This window comes from Martes martes, assembly GCF_963455335.1.
Source record: "Martes martes genome assembly, chromosome: 6".
Lineage (NCBI taxonomy): Eukaryota > Metazoa > Chordata > Mammalia > Carnivora > Mustelidae > Martes > Martes martes.
In genome coordinates, this window is record NC_137893.1 from 58037874 (window position 1) to 58051186 (window position 13313).

The 13313-nt window shown below is 38.9% G+C and overlaps 1 protein-coding gene across 2 annotated transcripts in view; it reads right to left on the reverse strand.

Annotated features, from left to right (window-relative positions):
- The window catches only part of UTRN (utrophin), a 498673-nt gene that overhangs the window by 337586 nt on the left and 147774 nt on the right, over nt 1-13313 (reverse strand). For both annotated transcript variants that reach the window (XM_080807218.1, XM_080807219.1), the window contains 5 exons: nt 10435-10522; nt 4522-4763; nt 4205-4385; nt 1717-1862; nt 835-1047 (listed from right to left, as the gene is read on the reverse strand). In XM_080807218.1, coding sequence (XP_080663344.1) covers nt 835-1047; nt 1717-1862; nt 4205-4385; nt 4522-4763; nt 10435-10522 — 870 coding nt within the window. The remainder of the gene's footprint in view (nt 1-834; nt 1048-1716; nt 1863-4204; nt 4386-4521; nt 4764-10434; nt 10523-13313) is intronic.

Genomic DNA, 13313 nt, shown 5'->3' on the forward strand with positions numbered 1-13313 from the left:
TGAAAAATATTTCTTGAGTGCCTTCTCTGTACCAGGCATGATACCAGAAGTCCACTGTAAGATTCAACAGTGGGAAAACAGCCCACAACACAAAAGTCCAAGTAAGGAGACCAGGAAGACAGGGAGGAGAGTATGATTGATTCATTCTTCATCCTGACCTTTTCTAGTAGAAAACCAGGTGATTTGGTGGAGAGCACTTCTCCATCTTCCTCACAGGTAAAATGTTAAAATCCTGTCTTATCTAAAATTGACTTTTATCTCCTTCTCCTTATGTCCTAACATTTGTCCTTTCCTCTGGAACTTTATCACTGCTTCATCTGTGGACATTTTCAGATGTAGCAAAGGATCCTACTTCTGGTTTTCATGTCCTTCAAATTACCTGTTTTCCCAATTTGACGCTGCTTATCAACAGTCTAGTTCAGATTTTTACCTCCAAATGTCTAACACCTACAAAAACCAGCTTCAAGGACTCAGCTGTCTGCCACGACCTGGGCAATTTTACCATGCTAACAAAGTTGCCCTGTGACCTAATCACCAGTCTGAGTACCATGCAAGCTCCTCAACCCCGAGATGTTACTTCAACCAGTTTTAAGGAATTTTCTCTTATCTTCAAGATCCAGTTCACCTCTACAAAGCAGACCTTTTGCAAAGCAAAAGCAAATGAGCGTGTTCTCCACCACATCAAAAGCAAGTTGGGAATTCCAACTTATATACATAATAAATCTAGGACATGAAAAAATGTAAAATATCCATATAATAGATACTAGAGTCTTACTTGATAAATTACTACTTTGTTCTCTAATAAATTTAAATGCCATTAGCCTTGGGATTTACCTCAAAAGCTCTGAGTTTGGAGGTAATTTCTTCAAGTAAATGCACATCTTTGGAAACCTTGACCTTTAGTTTGTTCCACTTTCCCTGAACATCATCAAATTCTTGCTTATACATTTTTTCTACATCTGGAGAAACATTTTTCTCCAAAGCCTTTGTTTCTTCTGCAAGTTTATATAATGTAGGTTTTTGATTCTCAAGGATTTCATCAAGGGCCTGGAAAAAATTTTTAAAAGATTAAAAATATGCACAATAATTTGTCTGTACAGATGTAGTAATATGGGCTGTAAACAGCCTAAGGTCACTTTTTACAACGTATACAATTAAAAAAGAACTGCACAAAAGTCTTAAAAAAAAATAAGCATAACCAAAAAAAGTTAAAGCTTTCCCTTCATGAATTGTGTGTGGGCCAGAAATAATATATTCTCCACACTAAAATCCAGTAAAACAATACACTCAGTGAGGACCAAGTGTGCAGTGCTCAATGGTTGATCTGTTTTATCTGATGAAATAATACAGAGTCATGTGCCCTAAATAACCAGAGAAGCATTTTTATTCAACACAGAAAAAAGAACACATCAATTCCAGTGATATTCATTTTATTAAAGATATTTGAACAGATTACGAGCAGGCTGAGAGTTCTAGACTAAGCATAATAGAAGGAGAAAATATGCTTTTATTCTATTAGTAATATTCAATAAGTATCTCTTCTTTTAGCTAAGGTACTACATTTTAGTAACTAACCTTCAAATTATAAGGAACTTTTGACCAATTCTGACTGAAAATGACTAATATTTTTTTCAATAGCTGAAAAAATATTTCAAAATAAGTGATAAGAGGTGTTAAAAATGACCCTACACTTCTAAGACCTAAAATATGTGTTACCTTTTTTTCCTGCAGGGCCTTCTCCACCTTTGTAAAATCATTCAAGGCATTCAAAGATGTCTGGGCCTTACTTTCAGAATCATTCAGTGTATCTTTCAGTGTTTTCAATGTTTCCAAATACGCATGTCCAGGTTGGCTCTTCAGTTCTGTTTATTTAAAAATACTTACTTTTAGAAAATAGTGTTAGGAACCTAATATTATTATATACACACTGTTAATCTTCTCTATATAGGTGAATCCTAATACCTAATAAGTTAAACTCCATAATTAAAATTTAAAAGGGTCTCTGTTAGCTGCTAAGATAAATCATTCCATTGGCATTTCAGAGAGTCAGACAGTGACTTCATTCCTGCGGATGTTGATGTTTGAAATATTAACTAACTCGCTATCATTTTTTCTTCATTTGGTCATGATGAAATGTCTCTCCAAAGATGGTACTACAATGTTTCTTTTGTCTCATCTAATCTCCTTTCCCCTAGTAGCTACACAAAGAATAAAAGAACATCAAGATCCCCTCCACCCATCTTCCTCTGAGCTTGAACGGGCAGACAAACCGCCATCTACAGAGCGCCGGGTGTTAAACAGAACGCCACCGCCGGGCTATCACAGGTCCTCGGAAAGGTCCTGACTGCAAAAGCCAGCTGGAGTGATGTCTATTTCAGTCACCAAGGTAAAAATCACAGACAAGCAACACTTGCGCGGAAAGGAAGTAAACCCATGTGGAGTACAAAGATGTGAAACCAACTAGAAGCAGAAGTCAAGAAGCTAGCAGCATTAGTCACAACCGACAAAGGGCCTCGACGAAGGAATGGAGAAATAAAATGCGGTATAATACATACAATAGAATATTAGTCAGCCTTAAAAAGGAAGAAAATTCTGACACAGGCTACCCACACAGATGAACTTCGAGGATGTAATACTAAGTGAAATACGCCTGGCACAAAAAACAAATGCTACATGATTCCATTTGTACGAGGTATCTAGAACCGTCAAATGCATGCAGACAGAGAGTAGAATGGTGGTTGCCAAAGGCTGGAGGGAGGAGGAAATGAAGAGCTGTTGTTTAAGGGGTTGAGAGTTTCAGCTTCACAAGAAGAAAAAGTTCTGAAGAATGGTTGCACAACAGTATGAATACATTTAATGCTACCGAGCTCTACATCTTCAAACGGTTAAAATATGGGGCGCCTGGCGGGCTCAGGGGGAGGAGCACGTGACTGTCGATCTCAGGGTCGTGAGTTTGAGCCTCACACGGGGTGTAGAGATCACTTGAATAAATAAAATTTTAAAAAATACATAAATAAAGTGGTTAAAATGATAAATCTTATGTTAGATATATATTTTAGCACAATTAAAGACAAAAAAGATAGATTTAGAACTTTCTTTCAGTTTCAGGTCAGGAACTGTGTTGTATTATGTAACATTAAATAGATGGGTCAGTGTACTGCTTTTTCAATTTACTGTTACAAAATATGCCTTTATTTTTGACAAGGATCTATACAAAGGCATGTTTTATAAGGGTAAATTTAAAAAGCAATACTCTGAAACATTTATTTTACACTCTAGGTTAACTGAATTCAGTGAACAAAAAAGCATAGTGTCCAAATGCCTTTCCAGAAGAAAGACAACATGACATATTTGCTTGCCATGGACCCATACAGATTCCTACAAGTCATTACAAAATCTACATTTGCTACAAGGAAGGACATGGTTCAACATACAGCTTTTAAACATGCATGACCCATAACATTACATAGTACAACACAATTCCCGACTTAAACAATAGCTAAGGAGAAAAAAATAGGACAGATGAGAAACGAGCTCTCAAAGCATTTAACAGGTAACTTGCCAAAATCAGGTTTATTCCAAAAGTAAAAGCTCTTTAAAATTTTTCAGACTCTGAGGGGCCCCTGGGTGCCCAGTGAGTTAGGCACCCACTCACACTTGTGAGATCGAGACCCCATTGAGCCCAGCATGGAACTTGCTTAAGATTCTCTCTCTGTGTCTCCCTCGGCCCCTCCCCCACAATAAACAAACAAACAGATAAATAAATAATTTCAGACTTTGAGAGAGAAACATGACATCTTTCCAAAGAGGAGATGGTATTGCTAAAACCATTTTGAGCAAACAGAAGGAAGCGATCACTCTTTTTAGCCTTACTAGTAAGGGTGATAGCTGACCTCCTTCAGTATCTGAGGGGCACGGCTCCCTTCAAAAAAAACTCCTTAAAAATCATTATCTCCTAGAAACATGATTTTAGAGCAGGTGAAAGCTGTCTGCACTTTTCCAAACAAGTGTGAATCCGGGAACTACTCTGAATATATTTTCAGACACCAAGCAGTAGCAGGCAGAGAGGAAAACAGAATGTGGCTGGTACAGAACGAGGGAATGTGTTCTTTGGCCACATGTGGGGAGTGATTTTTATGTTACGGCAAACTGAAAGAGAAGACAACAGAGCCCTCAACTAAGAAAACTAAGAGGATGGGTTTACCCTTCTCCAGCTGTTGCTGACCGCGCTCTAACTCCTGCCGCACAGCTTGGTAGCGGCCCAGAAGGCTCTCGAAGGCCTCCCGGACAAAATCCGGAGCAGAAGGACGAGACTTCAGGGCTGAGCAACGGGCACGTGCCATTTCAATTCTGGGCTGGAGGCCCAGCAGATCTGTCAGTTCCCGCTACGGAAGAGAAAACAGGCTCAAGGAACTGACCGAAGATGAATTCACCTAAATTTTAGGACACAAGTGGCATCTTCTTCAAGTACAGGACTGGGCATAGAAGGCTTTCATGCTCCGGATGGTTCTCTCTCTTTACCTGAAAGGGGTCCTTCAAACTCAGCATGGGTTGCTGGGAGGATTCTGAAAAGGAACTTTGTTTCAGCCACTCCTCTTTCGCCTTTATGGTCTTTTCGAGCTCATCAAGCTGCTTAAAGTAAGTATTTATATCTTCCTGTAGCTGAATCTTTCTTGCCAGATCTTCCAAATGTTGAGACACATCCTTCCATTCTGAGAACACCTTCTCCAGCACAGTTTTTATTTCTTCCGTAGGAATACCCTCTACGCAGACATAAAAAAATAAGCAGGCGCTTCATATGTTATTATAAAACTGGTTTTGAATTTGTTATAAACATTCTAACCTATTCAAAATAATGAGGCCATGTCACATATAATGATCACTCCCTTAAGTCCCTTGTAACACAACAACAAAATTATAATGATACCAATACGAGTAACTATGTTTCATTCCCTGACCAAAGTGGGAGAGAGGGGGAGCTTGAAACGGCCGTTCGGGAGAAGATGCTATCCCCAGAGCCACATTAGTGGAGCTGCAGCCATGGACTTTTAAAAAGAATGTGTGTATCCTACCTCTCCGTCAGCTTCTAGATGGGACCAGGGAAATGCAGTGAATGCTGTGGACCTGTCCAAAGGTCTAACGTGAGAAGGTAAACCTTCTATTATCACAGAAAAGACAGCTGGATGAACAATGGAGGAAGTAGCTCCAAAGAGTCTTTGGTGACCCAACCACAGCATCCTAGGAATTGCAGAATGAATGGCAAGAACTAGCACAGGGGGCAACCTGGTGAGTGCAGAAGCATCAGGCCAGCAGCCAGCCCCAAGAGGCGTCTGCAAACCTCCTGGGCATGCCACACATGGACCAGCAAATATCAAAATATCAATGCAGGGGTAAGATGATCTACCAATTTCTGATATTCTGAAACACATCAGGGAAAAAAAAGGCATTTTGTTTTATTACTGAAGTCCTATAATTTTGTCTCATATATTTGAGAGGTAAAGAATGTAGAAACAATCGTGATAGGTAATAATAAGTTGTAACGCAGTCCTTCCCTAAGTATAAAATACATCAAATCATTGCAAATTACTCTGAAAAAGTATGGGACATCTACAAAGGAATCTTTATCCCCTTAGGAGAGCGGGCATGTCGAAAGAATGGGCTTAACAACTTTATTATTTGAGTAGGAGGGAGAAAAACAACGGTGCTTTGTAAACATATACAATCGAAATCCAGGGTAATGAGAGCTCTGAGGAGTAAAGCGGCCATAAAACAAAAGGTCCTTGGGATCCACAGACGATGCAATCTTAAAAATACTACAGCACACTGCATCCACTGAAAATTAGAAATGCAAACATGATATGACGTAATTTGAATATATCACCTACCTCACGTGCTGAAGTTCACTGGCCAGCATCACACACAGGTAATAGCATATGAGACGCAGGCAAATCACCCACACCACAGCCCAAGTTCATGCATCTCTACTAAAGGGTCATAAATGAAACAATTCACCATTTTCCTGACAAACCATCTGAGCAATGGGGATCTAGGCTTTGCCTCTGTCGCGTTATTTCTATTCTAGGGGGCAAAGGAATAACATCAGCTACTTCACTTGCATGTCGGGGCAATTTATGCTAACCAAGAAAGAAGATAAAGCTGATAAAATTATGAGATGGAAAATTATCACTACTCATCTAGAAAACAGGTAAAAGGTAGTTATTCACTATAATATATTACAATTCATTCATTTTGCCTCTTCAAACCAATTATCAAAATTTAAATCTCCCTTCCTCTAAGCTTGAGATATTGTAAGTTAGACAGATATCAAGTAATAATTAAAGCATAATTTGTATATCAGGCAAGGAAAACTATTTTGTCTTTTAAAATAATTCTTTTATTTTTTTTTAAGATTTTATTTACTTAATTGTCAGAAAGGAGAATGCTCACCCACAAGCAGGGGGAGTGGCAGGCAGAGGGGAGGCAGGCTCTCCACTGAGCAAGGAGCCCAACACCGGACTCATCCCAGGACCCCAGGATCACGACCCGAGTCAAAGGCAGATGCATAACTGGCTGAACCACCCAGATATCCCTAAATTAATTGTTTTGCTCCCAGAGATCCTGAGTTATAAATTTTCTATTTCGATAAAACATCCAAGTCTTAAATGACTAATCAAAAGCCCAAATCAACAGACCATCATCTTATTAATTATCTAAAAGGAATAAAACGTAACATATTCCTACCACTTACTTTCACTTGGCTTTGCACTTTTCAATCTATTACTGTTGGAATCAAAGAAAATATACAAAACATAGGATCACCATCAAATTCCATAGGCTAGTCATAATAAACATTTCATAAAGCTATATTATCCAAGTTTCCAGCTACATTATCTTATTAGTTCACAATCTCTAGGAAAAAGATAGGCTGAACCAAGAAAACCAAATACAATAGCCACAAAAGTTGAATGAAACAGCTAATTTCATTGTTTAAAACCTTTTTATGCTTCACAGGATACCACAAAACATAATTCAAAGGCAAGAGGCAGAAAAGTCCCATCAAACTTCTCTGCGGCAGGGCTTTTGATGGAACTAGTTTGAGGAAATCAATGATATGATTATTGGAACACCTGTTTTACCAAGGCCTTGTTTTCTAAAGGACTGAACCATTTATCTATAGCCTTACCTAGGCAGACGCTTGCCAAATTACACTCTGTAAAAACACTTCCTCTATCTTAATTATCTGTGTTTCAGGGTTTATATGAAATTTCTTAGGGGAAATGGCAGGGGGTATGGTGCAAAGCAGCAAGAACCAGCCAACTGTGCTTTCTGGTTTATAAGAGCAGTAGGATTAACAGCACTAAAACCACACGGAGAGAAGTAATATAATACTATAGAATTAGAACAATGGATAAAATGGGAAGACAGTGGGGAAGATTTTTAAAAGTCACTTTTATTCTCTAACACGACACAGACCCTCCTCAAAAAGCAAGAAATTAAACCCAGAACATAAACACCCTATTCAAATCAACGCCCCCATTGCCCAGGTCCCCATCCCACCCTAAATGTGTCATTTAAAATAAATAAAATCAGGGGGCGCCTGGGTGGTTCAGTGGGTTAAGCAGCGAGCTCTTGATTTTGGCTTGAGTCATGGTCTCGGGGTCCTGGGATCAAGCCCCCATGTCAGGCTGCATGCTCAGCAAGGAGTCTGCTTCAGAATTATATCTCTCCCTCTCTCTCTGCCCTTCCATCCCACTTCTCTCTCTCTAAAATAAATAAATAAATCTTTAAAAAATAAATAAATAAAATTGGGATCCTGTAATAAATGCATTTCCTCTACCAATGCTCCAAAAAAACATGGTAATGCAAAATATAAAGGGTTTCCCATAAAATTAAGCAGGTCTACATTATGTCACAAAATTCATTCTGTTACACAGCCATGAATGCCATATTCCCTGATATTGCACTTGGCATTTCATGAGTATCATTTTCACGTGAACTCAGCTTCCCAAGTATGAATTTTTGCAGATGCCTCTTCACAGTGAGAACGCATGCAACAACAGCTGTACCGCTAGTGAATGCCTCACTTTCCGGGTGAGGAAGCGAAGACACAAATGGATTACATGACTCGCCCAGGGACACAAAACTAGAAGAGGGTAGGAGACCCTGAGTTCTCCCATCTCCCATTCTCACTGTAACACACCGCCTCTCACCAACTTCTCCCCCAGGTAGCTTTCCCCACCAGCCTGAGCACCCAAATCCTGCCACACCATCTAAAAGCTGATGCAGAAATGAGGTCAAATTCAATACCGAGACTCCTGAAAGTACCCATGAATGGACTGTGAAACGACTCATGAAGGTACTGTGAAAGTACATTCACACCAGAAAAAGCCTGGTTCCCCAACTGCAATGTTGATGTACAAGTAAGAACCTATGATTGTAACTGACATAAATTCAACACACAATTTACTGTAATTCTCAAAAGAATCGGCATCTCCAGGGAAATTATGGTCTTTCTGTATCTCTAGATCTCTTTATTTTTTTTTTTAAGATTTCATCTATTTATCTGACAGACAGAGATCACAAGTAGGCAGAGAGGCAGGCAGAGAAAGAGAGGAGGAAGCAGGCTCCCTGCTGAGCAGAGAGCCCGATGCGGGGCTCAATCCCAGGACCCTGAGGATCATGACCTGAGCTGAAAGCAGAGGCTTTAACCCACTGAGCCACTGAGGCAGCCCTCTCTAGATCTCTTTAAAGAAATTTTTGAAAGAGTAATTTCCAAGTGGGGTACTCCCACACAGGGTAACTAAGATACTGAGCCAGGAGGATTTTTGAATTAAAATACCCATAAATATCCCCTCTATTTATATTTTTAAAAAAGAAATAAATTGAGCTGTACTAACATCTATGGATTGATAGTGGTATATTTGAATAATTTCCAAATAAACGGACATATATGGACACACCCATATTTTTGTGTAAAAATGTGTGCATGTGTGTGTGCCCATAGTTTGTGTGTGTGTGTGTGTGTGTGTGTGTGTGTATGCATAATTTATTTACAAATTTTTTAAAAGCAGAGGTAAAAATAATCTAAAGTTTTTAAAAATGTGATTTTAGGGAGAAGATGACTGAACCATAAGGGACACCAGGGAACTTTCTGGAGAGATGGAATTTTTCTATATACTGTTATGTGGGTATGGGCTTGTCAAAACAGCACAATTAAATTCCATGTATTTCAATGTAAGTAAATTTTACTTTCTCTTTTTAAAAAGATTTAATTATTCATTTTAGAGAGGCGAGGTACATGAGTGGTGGGGACAGAGGGCAGGAGGAGAGCGACAAGCAGACTCCCTGCTGATCTAGGAGCCCAATGCGGGGCTCAATCCTGAGGTTATGACCTGAGCTGAAATCAAGAGTCAGACATTTAACTGACTGAGCCACCCAGGTTCCCTGTAAATTTTGCTTTTTAAAAAACTATAAACAATAATAATAATAACAAGGGCGTGAGGAATACGTAGAGGTATAAATAATTCAAGAAAGGCAGAATATCATTAATTACTGAAGCTGGGTAATTGCTACAAGGAGTTTCATTACACTATTCTGTTTGTGTCGTACATTATTTATATTTTCCAGAACAAAAAGTTAAAAAATAGAAAGACTGAAAATCACTCCCTGAAGATTCTTGTTGAACTAATATTCCTAATTCTGCCTTGGGTATCTGTGGCTTATGTCAAAGAATATTGCAGAAGACCTCCAAAGCATTTACCATCACTGGAATAAGGCACAGGACTCACAAGAAATGTCTTTCAGAGCTAGACCAAAGAAAGTATCATATGCAAAACTGACAGCAAAAATATTCATCTTTCCACTCCCCTGAGTCACTGAGGGCTGATGGCAAAGGAAAAAAAGTCCTTAAATACAGGTAGAAATTTCAAATACAAGTAACACCTTATCAAATTTAAGTATAAAAAGATACCTGCAGTAAATTAACATATTAATTTGGAAGCGATCAAAAATCTAATAACCTTAATGAATTTACCTTAATGTAACTTCATTTCCCAAATATCACAAAAGTAAAATTTTCTGCTGCCCCCCCTCTTCAAAACAAAATCCCAATATATAACCCTAAGGAAGGAGATTTTAAAATCTTCCACGGCAATCTTCAACTGCTCTGCTAAGCTATCAGAGTTTTAGGTTGTCTAACTCTCTATAAAAGCAGAACATCTTCTCTTTTATCTGTTTTACAGAACAGCTTCAGCGCATAGGATTTCATTTGAAAAAAGATTCTGTTACCCAAAACAATTTCGAAAACCACTTTTTTAGGGGGGAAAAAAAAAAGGAAGAAAGGCTACGGTGCAAAATAAATGTATAATTTGTCAAACTGTAATTATTCAATGCTACCATCTAAAACACATTAAAGAAAATAATCAAGGGTCTCACCTTTCCCCATTTGCTCCAAAAGGATTTGTCCTGTTTGGTTTAATTCATCCAGTCTGGGGCTTCTTTCTGTCTGTTCTTTTTCCAATCCCTGGAAATAAAATTCTAATATAAGAATACCGCAAACTTTCTTCTCAATGAATGAAATGTTCACATTATTGTAAGTTTCAGGGTTTGTGTCCCTCTCACATTCTCTTTCGGTGTTATAGTCAAAGTTGACATAGGAAAAATACTGCACGACAAACTATGCAATTCCAAGCTACCCTACAGAATTCTCAAGCTGATTAAATTTCAAAAGGCAAATTTAAACAAATAACATAAAACTTTGATTACTTAAAAAAAAAAAACTTTGATTACTTTTAAAAAGAAAAAAATTGTACAATTGTGATTTCCTATCAAGAGGAAGCAATTAATTTAAAAAGGAGGAAACAATTAAAATTAGTGTTTTAGATCCAGGATATCTATTTGTATACATAACCTCAGTGTTTATGCCACACAATAAAAATAACTGTTCAAGTGAAATGAGCTGAATATTCTATGACAGAGATCACTGGGCAAAAATTAATTAACAAGAAAAATAGAACCATTTGAGCCTCGATATTATTTGTTGGTATTATATTAAGTTTAGGATCTAATGTAAACTTCAACCACAAGCATAGTTCATACATAATTTTAAACTATGATGATATGCTTTGGGACCCAAACTAAAGCATTTTGTTCCTCAAGTTTGAAGAGTGGCTCTTAATTTTAATATTTATGTCTCTATGGTTTAATATTCTCAATGTCCCTAGTATCTCAAAGGCAAGGAAGACAAAAGCTTTCCAGAACTAGTAAGAAGGGTTGAACAAAATCATGAAGACATACACACACGTGTACGCATAAACAGTATTTGAAATTTCTCCCACTCCTCAATTCACAACTGATCAAATTAACTATGCAAACAGGGCCCATAAGAACACAATCAAAACTTCCAAGGCAACCATATCATTTCAACCAGACAACCCAGAGAAGAATCCCACTTCTAACTTCTGTACATATAAGCACTATCCAATAGACTGTCCTACTTTGATCTGTATAACTTTAATGTGACTATTTTATAGTCAAGGATGAAGAAATAACAAGAGATTCAAAGAAACACCACTTGTTTTGTTAAACTAAGTATCCATGCAAAAAGTCACCAAAGTAGAGAAGAATTATTGCCTGTTCTATGCAAATTGATTTGTGGTGATGACAGATTGAATGAGGGATTCTCCACCCATGTGTGGCATCATTTGGAACAAGGTAGTCCTTTACTAACACACAATTAAGCTGCTCTTTCCCCAATTTGCAAGAAAAATTAGAGATTAAAGTGATGGTTAACTTTTCTTCATTTTACATTTTTCCAATCCTCCCGGCATCTATCACTACTTGTCGAAAACAACAAAATAAGTGAACTTATAGATATTAAAGGAAAACATGGGAACTTCCAATCATGCCTCACACTAAAAAACAGTCCTTATTCTTATCCCTTCGAATATTATAGTAAAAAAATCTAGGAGTAAAACTGTTTCTACGTCACAGGATGGAATTTAACTCATTAATATTTTCTGGAACTTGTTCCATAAAGATCACTGTAAGTTCCACATTCTCTGCCTTTGAGAATCCGGCTGTTAAATGCTCATTAATCTCATCTATTGGTTTTTCAGCACTGTGAGAAGCCTGCGAAATGATGCAACACAGCTATTCCCCATACAGAGGGCTCAGATAACGGTGCTTCTAGGCTAACAGCCTCCCACATCCCCCTTTCCACAGCCATCATTCCCTCCTTCCATCAGCCAAGAACTTTGCTGAGTGCTGAAAATAGAGGGTTCAATGGGAAATTATCCTCACTTCTTCTAAGCACTCGCAGGCAGGCATAGAAACAAATAATGACATAAATGTAATAAGGGCTTTCACAGAGGTGCGGTCAAAGCAACATGGAAGTCCAGAGATGAACCACTTAAATCTTCCTAATGAGGCTAAAAGAGGCTTACTGGCTGGAGTGGAGGGTTTTTCAGCCACACAGCACAAAGGCTTAATAAGGGCCATTCTTAGCATGGAAAACAGCACATGTGGTGAAGGCAGGGAAGTGAGCAAAGAGCAGGATTCGGGAGGGCTGAAGCTCCGGGCGCACGTCAGGGCCATGTGGATTTCAACCCCATTGCAGTGGGAAGCCATTAGTTAGCTACCACCATGGAAGCCACCTGATCAGACTATTTTAGAAGCATCACTGGCCACAGAAGCCAAGGGCTGTGAGAGTATAAGAAGAAAGGAAGGGTGAACGGTGGCAAATGCTGCAGAGGCAGCGGGTTGGAGGAGCAAACAAATCCATCCTTTGGTTCTGAAAACCAACGGTCAACGGTGACCTCTAAATAAAGCTCTGACAATGCAAGGACAGGATAGGAGTCGGTCCGAACTTCAAACCCAAACGTAAGTCAACTGGGGTCTGACTCCAAACCGCCTCTCCAACCTGAACTCTCTACTATCTTACACACACACCTGGCACTAAACAGAACAACAACAAAAACTAGCACAATCCAGGTGTCTACTTCCATGTCTCTGCTCAGGGCACCCCTGCCGGCTGGGCCTTCCCACCCAGCTCCAAGCAAGGGCCTTCCGGTCCCAGTGTGGGGCTACCTCACCCTCTGGATTTCCCCAGTAAACACAGAGACCACCACAGTCCTGGGCTCCTCTCAACCCCCATGGGAACACCGCTTTCTGGCTTACATCCCTGATATTTACACACATCTCGTTTTGGAAATGTTCTCCAAACTCTTCACGAACTCGGTCACCGACGTAGACAGGACTACATACACACTTGCTCTACATGTCCAAACACTTCGTGAAAGGATGCACACACACCT